Below are 25,027 nucleotides of genomic sequence, written 5' to 3' on the forward strand. Positions count from 1 at the left end.
TCCATTCCAGAAAGCATCCACAGACCTCAGCTCCCCCACCAGGGCAAAATGGTCAGCCAGCAGGACTCATACTAGCTGAGCTGCCCAGGGTAAGAGCCAGCTGGCACCTGGACATACAGGGTCCTGGACATTTCAGCCTCTACCAAAGGAGCAAAGTGACACCAAAGGTACACAGCAGAAACCGCAGAGTTAGTGTCTTAGCAAATGTCAGCAGACTCAGACACACAGGAAGACTGCAGGCATTGGACCCAGAGCCAGCCCAGGGGTCCAATGTCCTCCTGCCTGCAGGGAATGACAGGCCCTGAGCCACCCACTGACTGCAGCTCCTCTGAGGGGGAACCCCCATGGGATACAGAGCTATGGCTGTGAGGGGCCTGGATGGCCAGTTACTGGGTCCCAGGGGTCTCCCGACTGACCCTGTGTGGACACAGGAGGCTCTGGGGAGAGGTGGCCTTGAAGTGTGAGAATCAGCTCAAAGCCAGCACATAAAAAGGAGTTTGTATGTAGGTCGAAATAGAACAACCACACATTATTTTAATTCAAAGCCATATTGGCATTTGCTGTCCACTGATGGGGAGGTAAACGAATCACAGGGAAATGTGTTGGGAGGGTGAAGGAGCACAGCCTGCTCCGAAGTTGGTGGGGAGGGTGGACTTTACAATTTCAAACCTCCAGGTCCCTAGGCGTTAGGGTCACTCACAGCAGACCGGAGAGCTGCAGAATAAGGAGGGGCCAGAGAGAAGCCTGAGGACGAGTTTGCACACGCTGCCCAGTAGACACTGGCCAGCCAGGAAGGTGATAGCATCCCCTGTGCACATGAAGGAGGCAGGTGGGGAGTGAGGATCTAAATCCCACATCTCACTGGGACACCAGGGGTCTTCCAGGACATTTGGAAGAAGCCAAAATTTTTTGTTTTGTTTTCTGAGACAGTCTCACTATGTAGTTCAGGCTGGCCTCGAACTCACTACAGAGCCCAGGCTGGCCTCAAACTCACTGTGATCCTCTTGCCTCAGCCCCGAGTGCTGGCAAAGCAGGCGTGCACCACCATGCCGAGTTTACTGGAAAAAGCCACACTTAGAGGATATGGACCATCTGTAGATAGGTCTGGGGACACCATGAGCTCTGCGCTGGGGGGACAGAAGAAGGTAGATGGCGGAAGCTGAAGCAGTGCTGCCATGATCAGAGCCACACTCCCTTCCCTGTGGCCTGAGCGAGGTCAATAGTGAGAGGGAGCCAGGAAGAGGCAGGGGCAGGAGATGGATGCTGGGAGGGCCAGAGGAGAAAGGCATGATGGGTAGGCAGGTGGTCAGGAAGACCAGAGTGGGTGGAGGGAGGACAGAGCCTTGGAGAGGATCCCAGAGCCCAGCCAGGAGGACTGGTATCCAAAGTGGAGAAGGTGCGGGGCTTCCCAGAGAAGCCCTTCCAAACCAGGCAGGGGCCTGGTAAGGAAGAAGCAAGATCTAGTGCCCCAAGATGCCAGAGGCTGACAGGGTACGAGGACTCACAACCACCATCAAGTTTCTCCAGGACAGTGCCCAGGGTCAGCCTGGGCTATCTCATGGCTCTATGCAAGGTTGTCACAGCCTAGCCCACAGGCTGACACAGTGCAGGAGATATTGAAGGAGGCCCCACGTATCCTGCGTACTATAACTTCTTTGGGACAGTCGAGTACCTGTCACCAGAAGGAGTAGGCCACACTGTCCATTTGCTCCTTCCTGTCCTGCCCTGCAGGATCATCCACTTCTGTGACCCATGACCCTGCCAGCCAGCTGAACATGAATCAAACCATTGAGCACATGACCTTTCTCCTCTGGCCTGAGCAGGCATCAGCAGGAACCAGAAAGCCAGACTCCAAGATAGAATCCCTCAAACAGCAGCCACACAGCGGCCCAGGTGCAAGCAATGGGCAGTGTGGGTGTTGTCTACAACCTCTCTTCTCCTCTTGGCAGAGGGCAAGTAAGTGGGAGGGACAGGAGTGCAAGGAGTAGGGACAGCAGAGACACTTAGACACTGGAGAAGAAGCCTTAGTGAAGCCCATGCAGTAGCCGAAGGGCACGCACGCACTACTCAGAGGCCCTGGAGCAGGAGGAGGTCAGGTACTCAGAGCTAGAGATAGCACATTGCAAGAATAAACCTTCTAGGCCAGATGCGGCAAGGTTCATGTTCTGGAGGGAGACCCCACCCGGGGGGCTCCAGCAGTCACATGGGTACTGCCTGCCAGCAGCCAGGTCCTTGCTCTCAGAAGCCAGCCCTTCCATGGTGAGTCTCAGCCCCCTCCCTGGAACTTTTTTATGAGACAGGGTCTCACCAAGTCACTAAATTTCTCATGCTGGACTTGAACTTGCAATCCTCCAGCCTCCGCCTCTCAGAGTGCTGAGACTGCAGGTATGTGCCACCAGGCCTAGCTAAGGGTCTCAAATCACCCAGCTCCCAGTTGTTGGGTTCACTCACAGCTGACCCAGAGAGCTAGAGTGAGACAAGCTTGCACAACACCCAGAGGACACAGAGTGGCAGCAAGGGTGACTCAGTTTCTGAGCCCATGGATGTGGGAAGTGAGGATCCAGCCCCACATCTCACGGAGTCACACGCACAGCACCCAGGGTGTTCACAGGGATATTTGGAGGAAAACAAATTTAGGATGGCTGCAGGTGGCACCACGGGCAGGGACAGCTACAACGCTCTTAGTTGTTTGGTATCTGCAGTCTCTTCCTGAGAACGGGCTGGGTATAAACCTAAGCAGAGAGGCTTAGGAACTGGCTCCTCCCTCGAAGATGCAGGAGACTGAGTGGAGCAGAGACTGAATTCTCTTGCTCTTAAGGTGGACAGTAAGACCCTGTGTCCACTGGTGAGAACAAATGGGCCACTTGCCCACAGAAGGGCCACCTAAAGTGAACCTGTCCAGTAGACAGAGGAGGAGGTGACAGAGCCCAGTCTCAAAATGCCACCACCTCCAGCCCAAACTCAAATGGGCTGTGGGGCTCCTGGGGCAGATCCAGGGCAGTGAGTGGGGTCAGTGGCAGGCATCACGCTGTGAGGACCCGGCTTCCGGGAAGGGCCAGCGAGATCGACAGCATCTCTGTGCTGCCCACCCAGCCTCACAGGCTGAGCCCTCACTGGAACACGAGGAAGGGGGCCCAGGGACAGTGAACACAAGTGTGGGGATCCTGAGCTACAGGATTCTGGGGTACACTAGGAGAGCCTGAGCCCGAAATGATTTATTCTATGCAATGCCTTGCAAATATGTACACTCACGTCACTTCTCAAGACTGAGACCACAGAACGGTGCATGAAAGTGTGAAGGTACTCACACTGCCGCCGCCCGGGACGTGTTTGATATTATCCTTTGAGCCACACTTGGACTGGACGTTGCTAAGATCCAGCTTCTTATTAATTATCTGCACCTTTGATAGCCAGAAAAAAGATGAGTGACACACCACCCGTGGACCCACCACACTTGCTTTCTGCCCTCGGCCGGGAGGAGAGGTGCTGTGCGCACAGGGGTATGGGGAGCGATGGGGGAGCACTGTCTCCCCAGGGGAGGTGGGGAGAGGGAGGAGGGGAAGATCAGGCTGCCCAGGAAGAGCTTCAAGTTGTACAACCACGAGATTACAACACAGACCTCAGGAGGTTGGTACTTGCTTTACAGAAGGTTTTTGTGTGTGGCAGGGGTCCCTCCAAAAGCACTTCAGAGGCCTGTAAGAGACGAGGGCTCAACGGGCTGCGAGGGCACGAAAATGAGCCCAATGACATCAGTACATGAGCAAGTCATTCCCCGGCACTGGAATTGCATGGAGATTGTCTTCAGAAGAAAAGCCGGGGCTGGAGTGGTGGCTCAGTGGTACAGCACTTGTCTAACGTGTATGACACAAGTCCCCCACGACGGCCACGCAGCTAGATCGGAGAATCCCCGGGCTCCTGGGTCATTCACGCTGCACCTCAGTGAGAGGACAGTGTGGCCTCGCAGGAGGGCTCCTGTCTATGCGGACGGGAAAGCGTGCTCCTTCCCCCACCTACCCTCTGCTACCAACCCACCCAGGGCGCCCCAGGACCCCAAGCCTGTGTGCTCTGTTCTCAGCAGCTCTGGAAGTGGGTTTGGCTGCCTGGTCCTCTGGCTGCTTTCTCTTTCTCTGGTACTGAGGAGATGTAGAGGTGACTTTTCCCTAATTTGTCTGAAAGCTAAACCGCATCTCACACACAGATGGAGAGTGAAAGATCTCTGAGCACTCCATGTCCGCTGGACCAGGGATTCTGCCTGCCTCGCTGGGTGTCCTTCCCCTCGGGGACTCTGTATGGAAACAGTGTCTCCTGCTTTTTATTAATTATAACATGAACTGTTGCCAACTGGAGTTTCTAATTAAGAACAAGCAGGGATGATCTGGTTTCTGAAAATTTGAAAATAACACTAACCTCACTTGGTGCCTTTGTGAATGCTGGGGTTGGGAGACCAAGATCTGTGGAGACAGGCTGGCGGCCAGGTACCATGGCTGTGCCTTTGTGTCTAAACTGTGTTAGTCTGAATCTTAAAACCTTAGAATCAGATATCTAACCCACCTCTTCATTTTCTTTTATGTTCCTTTAAGTATAAATAAAACAGGTGCCAGGTGTGATAGCATACATCTGCAATCCCAGCATTCTGGAAGGCTGAGGCAGGAGGATAGTAAATTAGAGCTCAGCCACAGAGCCCGGCTAGGGATTATTACTATTGTTATTATTACTGGTACTGGGGTATGACCTTATGACTTATGACCTCGTACTTGCCAAGCACATGCTGTGCTGCTGAGCTAAATCCTGGCCCTTATTTTCAATACTGTGTTGTATTCTGTTTTGTAAACACTGTTCTTGTGCTGTCAAACATCTGTATTGATTCTACTGTAAATGACCAGCCTCCCATGAACATATTTCTGCAAAGAATTCCCCTCCATATTATGAATTATTTTCACAGCAGAGTCCTAGAAATAGAATTTCTGGGTCATAGTTATAAATATTCTAAAAATTCTCAATATGGTGCCAGGGATATAGCTCAGCAGCACAGCGCCTGCCTGGCAAGTGCAAGGTTGTTGTGAGTTCGATCCCGGGGACAAAGCAAACAAACAAAAAACAAACCTCTCAACATGGCTCTCCAAATGGCTTTCTAAAAGGTGCAGTCTGGTTTTCCCTGTGAGCACTACTGAGAAAGCCAGCTTCACCGTACTGCTGCCAGAACTGGTTACTCAAATAATTGTTTTGGCTCTTACCCATTTGATTATTTCCAGGCAGAGAGACAAGCTCTTCCAGGTCAAGGGTATGGGCTGGCAGCCAAAAAGCTTGGGCAACAATCCTGGCCACTGACCTTGGGTAAGCAAGTTAAGCTCTTTTTGCCTCAGCCATCTGTAAAATGGGAACAATACTGGCCTCCTGTAGTCTTTGAGAGATGAAATGAGTTAATACCTGGAAAACACTGAAAATAAGGCCTGGACATAGTAACTATGCATGGGCTGGGGATTTAGCTCAGTGGCATAAGTGCCTGCCTGGCAAGCATGAGGTTGTGAGTTCGATCCCCAGTATCGGAAAAAAAAAAAAAAAAGTCAGCATAGTAACTATGCAACAAATGGCACTGTCATGACACTGTTATTATCACTGTCCCCTTGGAATAACTTAAAATCATAATTATGATACATCATAAAAATTGTCTTGCTTACATCTTTGACCAAAATAAACAGATACACTATTGGCTTATTCTGCAAGTCTTTTGCACTGAATGGCTCCTTTCCTCTCCTGTTGTGCCTCTCTTAGCCACAAGTCATCCAAATGACAAAGTTTTGCTGGAGCTGTCCTTGGGTTACTGCCTCACACACTAAATGCATAAAAATCACGCTCCTTTTGGGCCCCGAAGTTCTCTCCTGCCCGGCTCCCATCATCGAATTTGCAACCTCGCACTTCCCGGGCAGGTGCTTCTGCAGCTGAGCTAAACCCCCGGCCCCTCTCCCACTGCTCTTTAAGGACGCTCTGTCACCCTCTGCACAGGGTGTTTTGCCCAGAACTGGGGCGCAGACCCTCCAGTATGCTAGGCGAGCTCTCCACCCATGAGCTACACTCTTGTTCCTTTCTGTTTTTAGAATATCACTAAGTTGCCCAGGCTGACCTCAGACTTGTGGTCTTCCTGCTCCAGCCTCCAGAGTTTTAGGGTTACAGACGTGCCCCACTGTGCCAGGCTTCACCTTCAGATTTTAAGTACTCCTACATGAATTCCTCCTTCGGGAATAATTTTTTATTCATAACTTTTCAGGGGGTAAATCTCAGAAACAGACGTGCTTGCTTTCAAAAAAGAATGAGGGCAATTTAGAATTAGAAAATACATTCAATGATGAAACAAGAACATTTAAAGGCTAATGTTCAAAACAAGGGGAGATAATCAAGACTGATAATTGTGACTGATTATTACATTTAGCGTTGAGCTTCCTAGAAGTGAGAGCAAAAATGGAAACATAATGGGTTGTGTAACTCTCCTTATTTGACAAAGAAAACTTAACCAGTTTTTTGAGGAAGATAACCTTGTTTTCTGTACTAATCCATAAAAGAGTGAATTAAAGGATATTAAACACTAACTCAAGGCCAGCAACATACGTAGGCACACTTCTTTTTCCCCACATGCAGCTTTTTCTTGTTCTAACCTCACAAAAAGGAAACAAGTTTTTGCAGGATTTGACAATAAACACAAGTATATTTACAAAGCAGATCTGAATTACTGTTAGCCACCCCACTACGTCAACACCCTTTACACAACTGTAGATTTATAGAAAGGGAGAAAAAAGGGTAACGTCTGGCATTATAAAATGGAATCCTGCAATTTAATTTCTCAACTGGAATAATACAATATTGAGCTTCAGCTCTGGGACAGGACGACACTGCAAATACTCATCAGGGGAAAGAACAACATTTTGGAAGCGCCAAGTTTTGACCTGGGGGGGTCAGGAGAGAAGTGCTGTGGTCCTGGTTTGACCCTGGAAGGGCTGCCTGGCGTGAGTGGGGGTGCTGGGTGGTTTAGAGCTTTTCCCAGAGAACGCAAAGATGTTCCCGCTTCTCCCTGGGCTTTGATCTGTTCTGTCTGAGCTCAGATTTCTCAGGCTGCTCCTGCCCCACCTCCCCCAGGAGCCCTTAGACCAGCCCTGGCCTGTTTCCAGCACTGCCTGGCGCTTGCTGGGCTGGGCTGGGCCTCACCAGAGCTAACAGGCCAGGGCAGCGCTCTGATGTGAAGCTACCCAGCGATGGGCACTGCACGTCCATAGCAAGCCTAGTCTTCAAGGCCAAGGTGATCATCCTGGGAACCGATAGGGGAAACTGTCTATTTCCCATCAAGTCAATTGGTCAAAGAAGAGATCACGTTACAGGGGAGTTGCTGTTAGAATTATGGACACTGTTCTTTAAACAGGGACCACCTCAAGCTTAAGATGATTCTACTCAGTCAAGAGCTTTTAGAAGCACGGACACGCAGGATACAGGCTTGGGTGCAGAGGGTCCCAGGGGTACAGAGCTGCCCCAGGGAGGGTCTGTTTGGCTCTGCTCTTTGATACCACAGGGCCTGACAAGCCCAAGGCCCGCAGTCCCAACGCCTGAGGCAGAAGGAATGACAAATCAAGGTTCAGGTTCGTTTTATTCCACATGCACGTTCTATACGTATAGTTTTAAATGTGACAACTGGGATTTTGTTAACAAATGTAAGGCATTTAAAAACACTTAATTAAGTCTTCCATAGTTACCAGTGATGAAGAAGTCCAGGGGACACTGAGGGTGAAAAGAGAAACAGTTCGGCACATGTAGTGATGTATGTGGTGGTACATGCTTGTAGTCACAGCTACTCAGGAAGCTGAGGCAGGAGGGTTGCAAGTTCAAACACAGCCTGGACAACTTAGCAACTTAGTGATGCCGTCTCAATAAGTAAAGAAATTTATTTTAAAAAACGAGTTGAGGCTGTAGCTCAGTGCAAAGGCTCTACATTCAATTTCCAGTATTGGAAGAAATGAAGAAAGGAATAGAGAAAGAGAGAATGGGAATGAGAGAATAGTAGAGGGACAGAGAGCCGAAGTGGGAGAAGGAGAGGAAGATGTAAACAGAGAAAAACAAACAAACTCAGTTTCAAAGAAGGATGCAGTAGCCACAGAGCGGTAGGAGGGTTGGGTTAAAAAACGGAGGTGGCCCTTTGTAGTGTTCCATCGCCATCTGATGGCCATCTAAGGGATTGCAGTACAAGCCTTGCAAGTTTCCTCTTGGGTTCCCAGGTTCTGTCCTTCAATAGGCCTGGACATCTTCAGAGGAAGTGACTTCAGCCCTGACTGCCCGGAGCCAATCAGGCCACCTCCATGGCAGAACACTGAATGGGCAGTAGACAAAGTTTGTAATTTCCAAGTATTTGTGGTAATTTGGAGATATGAAAAGACAATTCAGTTTCAGTCATTACATTAGGGTTAAAGTGCAATTTCTGAGGTCCTACATTCATAGGTGTTTTTGCTTTTTCTTTGGTATTGGGGATTGAACTCAGGGCCTTTGCACTGAGTTATATCCCTGGCCATTTTTAAGTTTTTAATCTTGAGACAGGGTCCCATTAAGTTGTAAAGTTCCCCAGTCCTCCTGCCTCAGTCTCCCAGAGTACTGAGATTACAGATATGCACCATTATGCCCAGCATATGTAATATTCTACAGTATCAATGATCATACCAGTGTAAGACACTCAACTTTTTTGCTTTGTGATTATAAATAAAGCTTAATATACATTTCTGTGCTCACTGATTTTTCTTTGTTTCCAACATTTAGAATTGACAGCGTTTTGAATTCCTGTGTAGGGTATTCTGCAGAGGCCCCAGAGCTCTCATGATGGCCTGGCCGAGCCTCTAGTCTTATCCTGAGGCAGGAAGTATGTGTCTCTCACATACTTCCTTTCCTGCTGATCTCTTTCAGCAGATCACTGACCCGTCAGGATTAAATTGTGAAAATAAGAAATAGTCTTTCATGAGGGTCAAAAGGACTGCACAGATTTGCACCTTTACCAGTCCACGAAGTCACCAATCTCATCCCATTCCTATCTACCATGGATAATTTTAAATAATTTAAAAACCATCCTTTCAAAGCTGTCCTTCAGCTTCCTGTCTGAGCTCCTGGCCCCATCTCCCACACGCCACCCTGGCCTGGGTAAACTCAGGAGACAATGGAAGGCTCACAGCTGGCCTGGGGGGACCAGGGGTGACTAAGGAGCCAGACCTACGGAATTTACAAATGAGAACAGAGTCATCAGCCTCAGGATGCAGGTAAGGCCCCAGCAGCTGAGGCTGAACCTAGAGGTCAGCAGGTGAGCCTCTTGTGATACTGGGTCTCAGCCTGGGGAACATGCTGATATCCAGGGAGGCCCACCCCAAGGCTGCAGTGGGGCCAGAGGAGACGCTTGGGCACTAGATGTTTAAAAGAACCCCCAGCTGGCTCTCTAGGACCCAAAGCCTAGTTCTTCCTGCCCTTCAGTGCCCACCTTTATTCCACCCACCTGATCCTCCAATGGATTATTTGCAGTTTTCTTTTCAAAACATTTCATTTTCAGCCTAGTGTGGTGGCACACATCTCTAAACCCAGCAGGTGGGAGGCTGAAACGGGAGGATCACCATGAGTTTGAAGCTAGCCGGGCTACATAGTGAATGCAAGGCCAGCCTAAGCACAATCCTATCACAAAAAGCAAACAAATTTTTTCCTTTTTTCATTTTCATTACTCTTGGAGTAATACAAGTCCACTGTATCAAATCAGGAAAGCAGAGAAAATGCCTAAACAAGGCAAAAAAAGATATATTTTTTCCAATCAATGATTTAAACAGATGCCCGGGTGATGAAAAGGCCCAGGCTCTGGCTCCTCCCTCAAGGTGAGCATCTCCTGGAGGCCAGCTGTGTTGTTCTTCAGATTCTCAGAGTTCTGGTCACTTTGTTGCCAAAACACTCACTGAGCACTTGCGCATGTCCAGCGTGGATGGGGCCACAGGGGTCACAGATTTCAGCTGGGCCCTTGGTTCAGTTCAGAACGAGACGCAAGGCCTTGCCCATGGCCCATCTGTCTTTTTTTTTTTTTTTTTCCTTTTTATTCTTCCTGGAGGCCACCGTACTGGTGCTTGTTGCTGTGGCTTCACTGTCTTCATTTTGGGGCACTCTCTAGGTTTCACTGAGTTTAAAGGAGGCTGTTAAGGCTTCTCTGTCACTTCCAGCCCCAAGAACCCCAACAGCAGTCTCTCTTCCCTTTTTTGTTTCTGTGAGGAAGCCACGTTCTCTTTTAACCACCCAGTTGACATGGACACACTGTCCCTCCAGTCACGCTGGGCAAGCCTGGCAAAGCTGGGGCTGGGTGGCCTGAGAGTGCAGGGCAGGACCAGCCCAAAAGGGGCTCTCCCGGCCCAGCCCATCCCTGCTGCTCTCGGCTGAGCTGCTGGAGCTGTCCAGAGGGGCAGCCAACCTTTCTGCCAGCCTCAGACCACACGAGACACACATCCACGGGTCCTCCGGCACGGCCCTGGATTCTTGTAGTCTGCCTTCTCTTACCCAGGCCAGGGAGACAGAAACATATCCAGGATGCTCGGGCTCTCACAGGCTCAGGGGAGAGAGGGATCCATGAAGACTTCCCAGAGGACATGGCACTGAACTGGGGCATGGGAGACAGAGAGGTGACAGATGGAGTGAGGGGAGCAAACCGATGTCCCCAGCACAGTAAGACACAGGGCAGGCAAGGGGAGATGGGGTGAGCAGGTCAGGCAGCAGAAGCAGGGCCGGAACTCAGAGAGGAAGGGCAGCTTCAGCCTGTGGGGCACGGGGCATCACGTCACAGTCCTGAAGGAGCCAAGGTCCGGGACCAGGCTGATAGGGCAGGGTGATGCCAGAGGCAGAGCCCCGAAACCTGTGTAGGGACAAGGATGGTGACAGCAGCAGGGACAGGAGCAGGGTGAAGAAGGATCTGCCTGGCGAGGGTAAGAGCACCCTGCAGCAGCTTCCTGCCCCATGCCAGGAAAAGCCTGGAACACAAGTGCGGAGGGCAGGACAGGAGCAGCCAGTTAGGGTGCCAGTGGGTCCTCTGCAGAAGCCTGGCACCTCAGGGGCTGAGGGTCACTGTGTCCCAGGATGGAGATTCTAGAGGTTATTTTTGAGAAACCTGGAGATGCCAGAGCACGACAGAGGGACCGAGGGTCCTCATCAATCCCCCTGGCTTTCGTGAAGGACAGAGGATTTTGGTAACCTGGTTACTTCACTGGGGTGACCCAGCCATGAGGGTCACAGGGAATCTTTTCCTTTAAAAGCCACAGAAGCCTAAGTGGGGAGAGGCAGGACCAGGATTTTTGCCATTGGGTAGGAGACCTTAATTAACAGAATGGCTCATTCTTCACCTCCTGCGCATTCTCAGGAAATTGTGCGGCATCCTCCAGCACGAGCTCGGTCCATCTTTTTCTTGCTTACAGGGGTTCCGTGTAGGGCCTGGCGCATGGGGGCTCTTGAAAGATGCTGGCTGAGTGGACACATGATCTGTGCCCACATCCTCCGTGTACCCAACTGGCCTCTTCCATTAGACAGCAAGTAGCTCTGCATCCCCACCCTCGCTGGCAGGGGCCCCACACGTCATGCAGAGATGAGGTGCCAATAGGTATGCTTCAACATGCTGGGGAAAGCCCCACGGCTGGGAGGTGCTGAGGGTCACCGCTTCCCTGACTCCCCTAGTCACAGTGGCACCGTCTCTTCAGGGGTGGAAAACTCACCATATAGTTGGATTTTTCATTTCCAAAATGAGGGTAGACATCCCCATGTGCTACACAAACAGGGCAAGGGTGGAAGGCTGCAGACACTCATGAAAGCCTGCTCCCTGGGTTCCCTTCCCCCTGTCGCTGCACAGAAGGGTCAACTTCAAGCCAATGGCCCTGGGTACACGAGGGAGTTATCTTCTAGAGGGACATCTGGAAAATACTGTGCACATGTGGGCTTCGCACAGGCCCAGGACCAAGCTGTTGATCCAAAGACCTCGGTGACATGGATGAGACCTGGCACCTATAACCGGCGTGCCACCTGGAGGAGAGGCAGAGATCCACTGGCCCCTTGACCTGCAGAGGCTGTCTGAACTCCCACCGGGCAGGAGTCCTCCAGGCACTGAGGATTAAAAGGAAGCCCCGTACTCTAAAGGAAGTAAAGTGTAGTGCTTCGGGTCAGGTGTCCATGAGGCTGACAGTGTTCCTCTGCCACTGGCCAGGTCTGGTCAGCAGTGACAAAGAGCTGTCACCAGTGGGGAGAATGGGAGATGCCAGCTGTCTCCAGAGGTGAAGCACTGGCCCAGAGATCCGTGATACTCCCATTGCCCCCACTCCAGTTCCGAGAGGACCCCCAGCAGCCTACGGCGGTCTCAGCAGCAGAACCATGATCCTCCACAATCCTTTGCCTCCTCCCAGCGGTGGGTGGGGAGGGGCGTTCTGGGTTTAACTGTACTTTTCCCTCTTATGTTATGGTCCCAACCCATGAAACCTCAGAAAATGACTGTACAGTAGTACCTTGGTTCACAAACTTAATGCATTCCATGATTCTGGAAAAGATGGCCATATTCATGTTGGTCACCCAATGCAGAGTTCATAAACAAAAATAAAATTTTCCCAAATGCATCTGTTTGCAAACAAAAAGCATTCATGAATCAAGATTATTATATTTGAAGACGGCCTTTAAAGAGAGGTGACTAAGTTGACATGAGGTCTTTTGGGTGGTCCTAATCCAACGTGAGAGGCTGCCGGAGCACAAAGACAAGGCCAGGCACGCCCACAAAGGAAGGCCATGTCGGCCATCCAGGAAAGGTCTGCAGTGAAAGCAGCCCACTGACGCCTCCATCTGAGGCCTGAGGCCTCCAGAACTGCGGGAGTGAATCTATGCTGTCTACCTGAGGTGTGTCAGCCCTAACAAGAAAACATCGGGTCAGGGAGAAGAAGAAGAAGGGGCCGGCCAGCTCCTGTCTCTCTCCACCTCATGTCCTTGGAACTCATTTCTCCACTGTTACAACATCCAAACACTTGAGCTCCCAGAAAAGTCAGCTGCTCCAAATGGAACCCCTGAATTTTCCCAGAACTAAGGAGTAAAGAGAAACCTAACCTAGGCCAGATGCCACCTACAGGGCAGGTGGGCATCATGGTAGGAGCCCCTGCCACTGAGAAATAGCCCCATAATCTCCATCTACTTAGCAGGAACCGAGGGGACAAAGGGAAGGATTGATGTTTCCTCCTCTGAGCAGCTGAGCAGGGGATCCACAGACTGACGGTGACTCCAGCAGAAGGAGGGTGGAGGCTGGGTGCTGGCCCCAGGCGGGACACCACACACCATCCTGAACAGCCACGCACACGCCCTTACCTTCCCGCCTCCTGGCTGGTGCTTCAGGTTCTCGGTGGAGCCGATCTTGGACTTGACGTTCTTCAGGTCTGGCATGGGCACCGGGGCAGTCTGCAGGCGGCTCTTGGTGGAGGAGGGTGATTTGGGTGGAGTGCGGACCACTGCCACCTTCTTGGGCTCCCGCGTGGGTGGGGTGGGCAGGGATGGGGTGCGGGACCGGCTGCCAGGAGTCCCCGGGGAGCCGGGACTGCTGTAGCCACTGCGATCGCCAGACTTTGTGGGTTCACCTGAGGGAAAAGGAAGGGAGTGAGGGAGTGATGCCAGGGGGCAGCAGCCAGCAAAAGCCCGGGGGCTGCTTCCCTGGGCCCCACTACCAGGCTCAGGCTGAGAGCAGGTGCGTGGGGACAAGGTCGAGAGTACAGTGAAGCAGCAGAGTGAGCCCTGGAGCCTGTTTTTGGAAAATCATTGCCTCTTGCCTGCCTTGTCACTTAGGGACAATGACACCCATTTATTCCCTCGGAAAGCAACAGAGAGGTCATCAGTTCCTCAGTACCCAATTCCCTCTCTCACAGTCCTAGCATCGAGTTGGGCTCCAATTAGCTGTGTGATCTCTGGTAAGTCACTTCCCCTCTCTGAGTTCAAAGGCCTCAGCCTGAAAATGCAAGTGGCTTTCCTCACCTCAGATGCTCCTAAGGTTTCGAGCTCTGTGGCAACAGGACAGGGCATGCCTTCCCTTTCCCTCAGAAGGACACAGATGGGGTCTCTGCAATAGTGCAAGTTCTGTCTCCAGGGCAGGGGTGGGCTTGGTGTCAGTTCAAATCCTTTCCAAGCCACTTACTTACAGAGTACTCTTGGACAAGCTAATTATCTTCCTGAAGCCTGCATCCTCCTCTGAAAACTGGGGGGTAGAGATCAGAGCCCTCAGCACAGTTTTGAAGGGGATGTGGTAACAAGTAAAGGGTCCCTCTGGTGCCACTAGGAGCTGAGTGTGGAGGGGCAGTGATTTCAGACAGGGAGATCACTGGAGCCTTGGAGTTCAAGACTGGCCTCAGCAACACAATGAGACTCCGTCTCAAAAAATCAAAACAAAAACGCCAGGAGTTGGGGGCGTAGTTCAGTAGCAAAATGCTCGTCTAGCATTCATGAGTCCCTGGGCTTGATCCTTAATACCACAAAAAACAAAAACAAAATCAAAACTCCTCTACCTAGTAAACACCAGTGGGGATTTCCCACTGCAATCTTGGTTAGGGACAACCCAAACTTCAGCACCGCAAACAGTCCGAGATACAGCTCCCCGGTCCCCAGGCCCCAGGCCCCAGGCCCCCAGGCCTTGACCCCGAAGCAGATGAGAACACAGGTTTAACAGCTCCCTCCACCCCAGACAGATGCGTCTGCGGGTCCCCCAGCCCAGCAAACAAGCCTGGGGACAGTGACACACCAAGGGTCTGCCCACCCAGGGAAGCAGCCCCGGAATTACCTCTTTCCAATTTTGCCCCTGCAGGGGGTGGCTTTCTCTGTACTTGCTTGAAAGCTTAAAAAAAGAAACCCACAGATAGCCTCATTATAATCAGGCTTAGCTAATGAGTTCTTTGGTGGCAGTGTCCAGGCCAGCACAGGCCAGGAAGGCGGGGAGTGGCGGGCAGCGTGCAGGAGCAGGACACAAGCTTGGGGGCCCAGAAGGGGATCTGTGCAGCAGCAGGCAGCTGCCTGGTGGTGGGGGGACCTGGAGCAAGGCATGCCCTGGTCTTAGTCGCTACAACATGGACATCAGCTGGCATAATGTTAGATGAGGCGCATCGGGATCAAAATCACATACAAACCACATCAAAATTCCGTAAGTTCCCCCTTGATTACACGAGAAAAACGCCTGGTAAGGTCACTAAGCAAAAACACAAAAGCAGCAGCTCTTAGCAGTGTCTTGGCAGGTGCCACATCCCACACTCATCAAGACCACAGAGCTTGGGCTGCGGATTTAGCTCAGCCTGCCTTGCAAGTGTGTGGTCGTGAGTTCGATCCCCGGTACTGATTTAAAAGAAAAAAAAAAAAGACCACACAGCTGCCAAGGTAGGCTCTGTGGCCACCTAGGGCCAGGACAGGTCACCAGAGCAACCCACAGCACTAGTGTTCCTCACAGCACTGTGGACTGAAGCAGCTGCATGGAGCTGGGTCCTCAACACTGACTGAGTTTTACTCATGGGGTGCAGATGGCCACACACAATGTGCCACCGTTCAGGCAAGACCTTCCAATTTTTCCAGAAGGTTCCTCAAAGCCCTTGGGAGTGCCACTGTGCAGGGCTGGGCCCCATGTGAGATCACACACAGCAGCCTGTTGGGCTGCTGCTTCATTTCCAGACAAGCAGGGCCACACATCCCACCAGGACCTGAAAATGCTTCATGCAGGATTCTTGCCCCGGATTTGGGGTGAGAAATACTCAGAGAAACTCTACTTATACAGAATGATTTCTTTAACGACAAAAAGTGAGGATTCCACAGCTAGCTCAGAAAACTACCAAAAGGAAATCGGCGTAGGCCTACAATCCCAATACTCGGGAGGTTGAGGCAGGATCACGACAAATTCAAGGCCAGCCTGAACAACAGAGTAAGACCCTATCTCAAAAAATCAAAAGAACAAACAAAACAAACAAACAAAAACCAAAACAAAAAACCCAAAGACACTCCAGTGCTTAGTAAAGTACAGGCATTGATCAGTTGCCAGGCATTCGCAGCGGCACCTTGAGATTGGGGTCTGTGCCTTTTGGGAGCTTCCATGGACTAGGACTCCAGGGGACATTCTTCTTACCAGTGCCGCCGGGCGGTGTCTTTGGGCTGGGTGTGGTTTTGGCTGGAATCCTGGTGGCATTGGCAGCACCTTTCTGACCTGCTCCCCGGGGTGTAGTGGTCTTTGTTCCAGTTTTGCCGTCAGCCCCCTATAAACCAAATCAGAGTAAAGTGGGTTTCACCACTGGGAAACATGACTGTCACTGAGACAGTCAGCCTCACTCGACCCAAGGAAGCAAAGACAAGGGCAACCTTTCGCCTACTGAATGCAATACAAATCTACAACCTTAGGAGTTTGCCGGGCACACAGCTCATCCCTTCACCAAGCACCCTGGTTACTACTTCCTCTCAAGGGAATTGTTTGCATTAGTTATCAGCACTGCTTGTGCTAACATGTTTTATCAAAAGATAATAGGGCTTGTAGCAGCGATCAGGGTGATCATCCAGTCAGGGTAAAGGACAGGGCTAGGGAGAGTTCTTAGTAGCCCTGCAGAGCCCTTGGTGAGCGAACACTAGCAGAAGGTTGGGAGTGAGAGCCGGCACAGGTATAGTCTGCTGACTGCAGGCAGGCACGGGTTTGGTTCCCCAGCTGATGACCATTAGATGCAACATGAACTCCAGAAAGAAACTGAAGTGAACCCAGACCACAAGCTGGCTCAGGAGGGCGTGGGTTGGTGGGACAAGTTGCTGCCGGCCAATAGCGTCCAACCAAATGAGGACATAGGAGTGGGCAAAAGAGCCCAGTTAAATAGATGGCTTCCTTCCTTCCTTCCTTCCTTCCTTCCTTCCTTCCTTTCTTCCTTCCTTCCTTCCTTGCAGTACTAGGGATTGAAGCAAGGCCTTCACAATGAGCTCCATTCCTAGCCTTCTAAGTTTTTTCTTTTGAGACAGGTCTTTCTAAGTCACCAAGTTACCCAGAAAATTTGCAGTCTTCCTGCCTAGGCTTCCCAGAGTGCTGGCATTATAGGCATGTGCCATCACACCCAGTTAAGAGGCAACTTTCAAACTAGGATCCCCCAGGTGTCTCTGGGGCTACTACTTGGAGGGGAAAGTACAACTCTGAGCCTCCTTTCTCTACCAGAACGTTAGCTACACTGAATAGCCCTTCTCTGTCCAAAAAAAAAAAAAAGTCTCTGAGCTAAGGAAACACATGTGAATACCACTTCAGAGCAGCCTGGTTCTTTGTCAAAGGTGGTTTCCTTACCTTGAGTTTCATCTCCCTTGCTCCAGAAATGCCAGTTCGGGGTGTGACAGGAGAGACGTATTTAGGAGAGGAAGTTGGCTCAGGGCACACGGCAGGGCTGGAGGGTTTGATCAAAGGGTCTGAGCTACCAGGAGTGGGGTGTGTGGGGCTAAGGCATGGCCTATTTCTCAGGGTTTTAGCACAGGAAGGTGTGGATGTCTTAAACATAAACATAAATAAAATCAAAATCAAAATCAGCACAGAAAAACTTAAAAAAGGACACAATAACTAAACATAAAGCAGGCAGGTGATAGTTTAGAGCAGTGATCACACATAGCATGACCAGGTGTGCTCAGGAGCCCTTAGGCTGGTCAGTAAGGAAGGAAAACCACTGTGTCCCTTTATCATGGAACTATCTGTCAGCTACATACATGGGCCACAGTGTCAGTGTATGGCAGACATCACAAAACCTGCATATAACAGGACTTTGAGATATCTCAGTGTGTGTGCGTGCTGAAGTGAGCATTTGACAGAACTTGAGAAGATAAAATATGAATAGAAGCTCTAGTGTGTTCTTTCTGCAGACACTGGGTCTTCTTGTGCCTCCTACTTTGGATGCTTTATACTCAGTAAGTCACGGGAGGTCATCAAGATACAAAAGTCTTAGGTTGTTTCTTAAGAACAAGTTTCCAACATGTCATGGTCAGAGGTGCCCATTCTTTGCTAGAACTTAGGAAAGTGACAAGGTGCTCATGGATTCTGTCTGATACCAGCGAGGCCACACACACACACACACACACACACACACACACACACACACGTTCCAAATAGAACAATGCTATTTGGTAAATCCCAATCTGACCAAAGTTAACTCCTGAACATGTTCCACATACTTAGCCTGGCAGGGTGGGTGACAACAGAAGGGTCTGTGGAGTCAAAAACTTCCAAGAGGGAGCTGGACCCTGGAACCTGCTCTCGATGGGTGCAGGCTGACACTCACTGACTGTCCTGTCTCTGGGGACTAGGAAGCATGGCCCCAGCAGAGGAGAGAATACAAGCTGAGAGGCCGAATCTAGGGGTGCTCTGGGGTGAGAGCTACAGAGCAGAGTCCTGGGCTTTTGTTGTGTGTTTCTTACCTCCTGCAGATTCTCTGCCTAAGCTGCTGAGACTTTTCTACGTCAGCCTTGTCAAAAAGGAGACCCCTGGGCCAGGAATGTATAACTCAGCGCACAGTGCCTACCTGGTGAGCTCAAGGTCCTGAGTTTCATTCTTGATTAAAAAAAAAAAGAGAAGACCCCAAGGAAGGGAGCAGGAGGGAAGGGGAGGCGATGCAGGCTGACAGGGACACACAAGTGGCTGCCCATCTTCTGGACCTGGAGACTTGCAGAGCTCCACTCCTGATTAAAATCCAGACGCCCAGGTAGCAGTTACCTATTTAATTGTTCCTGAGGACGGAGCCCAGGGCCTGTGCATGCTATGCTACTTTCCTGTCCTCTCTGCAGCCTTTATGTTGGGATTTTCCTGGAAAACCACCGTTGTGCAGTTCGGGGAGCATTTTTTTTTTAAATATATAAAGTTACTGAGAGAGGCAAATGTAGTTGAAATGAAAGGTCTCAGCATGCTAGTGGTGAGCAGGCTGATTCCTCTTGCTGAGCCTGACACTGGCTGCTGGAGCCTTGACCGGAGTTAACCCCAAATCACTGCGAGATGGCGTCTACTATGCTAACCCACACTTCTCCACTCTGCATTCTGATGTGGGTCAAGTTTCCGGCCTCCAACTTCCTCCCAACCCATGTCAGCCCACCTTGGGTTCTGCAGAAACCAAGCCACACCCTCCTGAGATCTCTGCTTCCAGGTCTTTACTCCTTCTGTTCCTCCCCTGGCCATGCCTTTCCCTGCCCGGAAGCATCAGCCTCGCTTGTGTTTCCTTCCTGGCAGCATTCTTGTTCCTCTTTTCTGGGGCTTGTTGATAGCCCCTGCTTTTGCTCAATACTCTCTAACATGCTTTTCTGCGTACCTTAAATGTGTGTGCATGCATGCATGTGCACACAGGTACACTGAGCCTCCACACAGAGGCAAGTACAAGATGTGTAAAACTCAAACCTTATTACCGAAAACATAAACACATTCATTAAACCACTCGGAGGCTCCAATTAGGAGCAAAAATTCATTAACTGGCTGGCTAGCCTGCCTGGCATAGTGTCAACATCCATAGATGCTGGACTTTTTAAGAGCCTGCAGAGAAACATGATGCACTTTAGACACCACGCTAGTGACAAACACCACATTATATGAGAACAAACTCAGACATAAAGCACAGCCTCTTGACTGAACTGTCGACTTACCTTTGCTTTTCTGTCATCACTTCCAGTCCCGTCTCTGCCTTTACTGACCATGCGAGCTGATAAAATATAAAATGAGAAATGTGATACACCTCAGTTCACGAGAAGCACCAGCGGGTCTTATCTAGCAGTTCAGGATTGGAGGTGCGTGTCTGATTTAGCTGGGTTTGGAGGAATCCCAGAGTCTCTCTTCCCTCCAGTCTGCTAGGTATTGTTAGTACCAACACAGCACAGCACAGCTACTGCTGGGGGCAACACTGAGAGAGGGGCAGCGGGCTGGCTGAGGTTGGGACATGCAGAGAGATGCAGAGGATGCTGTCAGAGCATATGTGGCCACAGGGCTGCTGAGGGAAGGCAGTGTGGGCTTCCACCCACAGCTCCCTCCCTGCCCCTGCCAGAGCCAAATTCAATCTCGGGGCGGGGAGCACTCAAAAGCCTCAAGGGTATGGGGGCAGCTTAGCCAGGTCCTGGACCCTGCAGGAGCCCATGATCAGGGTGGGCAGTTGTACACTCTGTCGCCAGGCTTCCTATGAAGTTCTCACTTACCTTCTGGAGCCAGAAGTCTGACAGAGGCCACCAATGATTTCCCTGCCACCAGCTCTCAGTTTGTGAGTGAGTCCAATGTCCACCTTGCTGGCCACCTTATGCTGACCACTTTACTCCCACTCCCAGCCATCTGTTACCAAAATGGGTGACCAGGTGATGTCTTCACCCCTTGTAGCTGATTGTAACCCTAGAGCCTGCCTTCCACTCACAGAAACCTTAAGTCACCAGTGCTGTTGCTTCCAGACAAGCTTCTCCTGGCCTGACCCAGCCCTGTGGGTCTTCCCACTACCAAGGAGTCTCTAGGGAGGCTGTTTCTTCTTTCTTCTCTAAGTCAGCTTTCCGGTGATTAACATCAGGATTTCAGGAGCAACCACTGGCTGGTGTTTAGGACTGTGCATGGCCTACCGAAGCCGGCCTCCCCTTTTACTGACGCCCACCACTGACCAGTGATCACTGACCTGCTTCTTTGGTTTCAGTATCATAGTACATCTGCTCTGAGGACAGTGGGGCCTCTGGATTTGTGGGGTGACAAGCATTGCTCCGCTAGCCCAGGGGTTTTCCAACTTGACTGTGTGAAACACCTGGACAGGTTGCTCAAACAAATTCCCAGGTCCACCTGAGACTAATGTGGATCCCAGCAGTAGAAGCTGCAAGTGGATCTGACTCCCAGGTTCCTCCCTTTGCTCCAGCCAGCCATCGTGCTCACAAGAGCATCCCTGAGATGAGTATTTCCCAAGTCAGGATAGGACTCAATAAGACCTCTTCCCAGAGATGTAACCCGGTGAGGTCAAATACATTTGGGCAATTCACACTATGTACCTTTCCCAAAGGGTCATAACATACACTGGCATAATAATGGCCCTGACAAATCCTGCAGCAGCAAAGCCTGTTTGTTTAACTCTGCTTAGCCTGTTTATCAAACTCATTGCATCATAGTGTCATTTCTCCCATGCTCAGACCTACTGACATCTGATGGACCAGGATTCAATAAAATATCTCATTAGGAAACTCACGGTACATTGTCAAGTCCCAGTCATTTGTCTTCGACTGTTTGGAATTTAAAACAGGACATAGAAATTTTTTTCTGACTTAAAATTTTAAACACAGTTTCCTTCATCTACAACATTTCCAAGCTGTCTCTACAAGTAGAATCTATTCAAAATTTAACAGATGTTTACGACTGTTAGATTAAGTGGTACCAATCTCTGAGTTCTGAGAATAATTAGTTTTTGTTACTAGGAATGGAACCTAGGGGCTGAGTTACATCCCCAGCCCTTTTTATTTTGAGACTGGGTCTCACTAAGTCACTAAATTGCCCCGAGGAGGCTCACATTTGCTGCTTCTCCTACCTCAGGCTCCCAGAGTTTTGGGATTACAGGTGTGTACCTCTGTGTCCGGCTCCTGCAAATAATTCTAAAATGAGAATATTCCAGAATTCTAAAGCTGTGCCTTCCCTGGGACACAAACCTGAAGGGGTGTTCTGACTGTGCTCCAGGTCGGGGTGGAGCTAACAGCCCTGTGATGACCGCACAGGGTCACCTTGGGTCTCTGCCCAGGGGGAGGGGCTACTCCGGACCTGGAGCATCCTGCCTCTGCTTATTATCTCCTGCTACAAGGCAGGGAGGGCAGAGTGAGGGCAGGGCTGCTGGGCCAAAGGCACCTCGGCGACTCTTGGCTACCCCCAGTTGCTATGTGGAGGTTACCAAATGTGACAAGTTGTCTGCTGTCAGGAGCAGCAGGAGTTGGCCTCTGCATCTCTGCTGGGAGGCAGGGTGTGGGAAGGGTGTCTTTCAGAGCAGACCTACCTGGATTCTGAACCTGGCTCTGTCCCTTCCTAGAGGTGACCTTCAGTGAGTTACTTTACCTCCTAAGCCTCAGGTTCCTCATCTGCAAAGTAGACCTCAGTTTGCCTACTTAGGAGTTTGGGAGGGTTCTGGACTGTGAACGTGAGGCTCAGCTGTCATCTCTCTGTGAAGTGTGCTGACCACCCTCCTGTGGGATGATGGACCATGGTCGATACATTGACTGCACAGAGAATCAAACAAAGCTAAAGCAGTGGCAGGGAGTGTCGGTGACATGCAGAACAGTGGGCAAGCGTGAGAGGAGCACGTGCTGCCAGGCCTGGTGGCAGGGGGTTCAGGAAGGGGAGGCAGCGGCCCAGGTGGTTGGTTTAGTAGCTATCCTAGAACCTTGCAGGTGGCAGGAGTCAAGGAGCTGGAAGCTCAGTGGCAGTGCCCGCAGCCTGGATGACACAGAAAGGTGCCAGGGGACGAGCGAGGGAGCTCAAACACAGACCTTTGAGTTGAGGGACCCGGCTGACAGGCCTCCCAGGCAGACCAGCGGCAGGCTGCTTCTCAGATGGCTCGGGAAGGTCAGCCTCCTTTGGGGTCTCTCCCACAGAGGGGCCCAGGGCCTCTTGCTCTTCTTTCGGGGCCCCCGGAAGTACAGCCCCTTCCGAATCTGGCTCTGAACGTGCCTGCTCCTTCTGCACGTTGGCTTTTATTTCCACGTGGAACGTGAACTCAGGAACAGGCTCATGCCCATCCACCATGGACCCTGTGCTAGGCCCATCTGGTGGTGAGGCCAGGGTCTCTGTGGAAACTTTGGAGAGGAAATCGACAGGGAGCGGGATGGCACCCTGGGCTGGAAAGCCAGGGATGCCAGCAGCTTCTCTGGAGACTGCATGAGGGGGTGGCTCACTGGGGCCTGGGGAAACCTGAGAAGGAGGCGAGTCTTGGGGTGATGACTCATCAATGTCACGGTCTTCATCCACCTCCTTGGCACCCCCCAGCCTTTCTTTGCCCTGGGCCCTCTTCAGGTCCTGGTCTCCCAAAAGCTGGTACTTCAGCAGCTCAGAACCTTGGTGGCTTCTGTCCAGGTCCTCGGGTCCTTTCCCCACAGACTGATGCGTGGCTTCAGTGGAGCCTTCAGGCAGGAAGGGAGCCCTGGGCACGTGGGGCACGTGTGGGAGGGTGAGACCCGGGATTCCCAGGTCTGAGGCCTCTTCTCCATGGTACCCTGGTGCCCTGAGCAAGCTTTCCTGGACACTGATGACCCTCTCTGGCTCCATGTGGAGATATCCAGGGAAGGAGGGCTTTGAAATGACTAAAGCCTCCTTGGTTTGGTCCCCACGCTCTGGTCCCCATTCCTGGGTAGGTTTCTGAGGACCTCCTGGTGGGGGAGGCGTTGGGCAGACGGGAGGCTGCAGAGGAGCAACTTCCGGAACAGGAGCTTCTGACTGTTTTTCACCCAGAGGCAGCACTGAGGCCCCAGAAACTTCTCCGCTGTGTCTAGGCTGGCCTTGAACGCTAAGCTCCTTGGCCAGGGGCCTCTCAGGTGCCTCCCTGTGCTGGCCTGGAACTGTTATCTCTTCTGGGTTTGAAGAGGTAGCAGTGGCAGAAGGTTAGCAAAGGTGCAGTAATTGTTTAAGAGATGGACACCATTCTCGCCATCAGAAAAGAACACTTCAAGTCATCGTGAGCCCATTTAATAGAGGCAAAGACACGCTCGGGGCTCATTCCACTGCTTTCAACACCTTGCAATGAAAGCTCTCTCACTCTATCTGCCACCAACAGCCTTCCTGTACACGATCTCCTGGGCTACAGAAGTTTCTCCCTCTTTCAAGGGAATTCCAATCTCCTGAAGAGTCTGGCTTTTTGGTGAAACCTGGCTGGGGTGCAGTGAGGTTTCCTTTCCTCTCTTTCTTTTTGTCTTTTGCTCTTTTTCAGTGCTGTAGATTAAGCCCAGGGCCTGGTGCCCACTAGACAAGTGCTCTGTCACTGAACTGTGGCTCCACACCACTTCATCTTTATAAAATTTTGAGACAATGGCTGGCCTTGAATAGGACATTCTCCTGCCTCGATCTCCCGGTAGCTAGGATTTTAGGCATGCGTTCACAGGATCACTGGCTGGCTCACTGTGGCAACACAGGACTCAGGGTGTCCCTTCTCTGACTGGTCATGCAACATGCTGCCTAGCAATTCAAGGGATCAAGAGGACCCTCATTTTTTCTGGCCTATACATAAGAATCTCCCTTTACAGGATCTGTGCATGAAGGACAGGCAAGTTATGGTCTTTAGTTCTCCTAATAATCACTCTTCATTATTTCTGTAGTCCTGGGGATTAAATCCATGACTCTGTACACGCTAGGAAAGGACTCTACAAAGCTGTTCTCCCAGCCCGGCACCATTTATTTTTCTAACTTTCAACTCTTTGAACATCCCATGTGGTCCCAAAAGAATAACCCATTTGGTTAGCTCTCGTCTAACCAAATCTATAACTCTGAAGTTCCAGGAACTCAGAAAAGGAGATGGATGAGGTCAGGGAAGGGAGGAAAAGTGTCTGCACACAGGTGTGCAGCTGTGAATACACACCCTTTGGGGCCAGTGCGACCTGACCACGCCCAGAGTGTAGCTGAATCCCTTGCAGCCAGACGGCACTGCTGGTCACACTACAGGATGGGTAACTTTCCTATGACTTTCTAGAGAAAAGGAAGGCACCTTGGGCCAGGAGTTTAATGCAGAGGCTCAAGTGCCAGCCTGGTAAGTGTGAGGTTTTGAGTTTGATTCCAGATACAAAAAGAAAAAACAAACAAACAAAAATAAAAAACAAACAAAACAAAACAAAACAGCATCTTCCCAGGTCTTCTGCAATCTGTCACAGTATACAGTAGACTTTCAAATTAGCCAGAAAACTGGAAAACAAACCCAGCTCATGTTTCAACTATATTAGAAGCCTTTACTTCCTAAGATTCTCTAGGATTTTAAATCAAGTTCTTTTTTTTTTTGTCTTTTTCATTTTTTTTTTTTTTATCGGTACCAGGGATCGAACTTAC

At 50.8% G+C, this 25,027-nt stretch overlaps 1 protein-coding gene across 10 annotated transcripts in view; it reads right to left on the reverse strand.

Annotated features, from left to right (window-relative positions):
- The window catches only part of Mapt (microtubule associated protein tau), a 97,087-nt gene that overhangs the window by 9,372 nt on the left and 62,688 nt on the right, over window positions 1–25,027 (reverse strand). For 3 of the 10 annotated variants that reach the window (XM_063242365.1, XM_063242367.1, XM_063242366.1), the window contains exons 5-9: window positions 22,489–23,565; window positions 19,651–19,706; window positions 16,145–16,271; window positions 13,366–13,631; window positions 3,309–3,401 (exon numbers count right to left, since the gene is read on the reverse strand). In XM_063242365.1, coding sequence (XP_063098435.1) covers window positions 3,309–3,401; window positions 13,366–13,631; window positions 16,145–16,271; window positions 19,651–19,706; window positions 22,489–23,565 — 1,619 coding nt within the window. The remainder of the gene's footprint in view (window positions 1–3,308; window positions 3,402–13,365; window positions 13,632–16,144; window positions 16,272–19,650; window positions 19,707–22,488; window positions 23,566–25,027) is intronic. The other 7 variants (XM_063242369.1, XM_013148343.3, XM_003465911.5 and 4 more) reach the window with 4 other exon arrangements.

This window comes from Cavia porcellus, unplaced genomic scaffold, assembly GCF_034190915.1.
Source record: "Cavia porcellus strain 051 isolate PalLab524CR breed Dunkin Hartley unplaced genomic scaffold, mCavPor4.1 scaffold_32, whole genome shotgun sequence".
Classification (NCBI taxonomy): domain Eukaryota; kingdom Metazoa; phylum Chordata; class Mammalia; order Rodentia; family Caviidae; genus Cavia; species Cavia porcellus.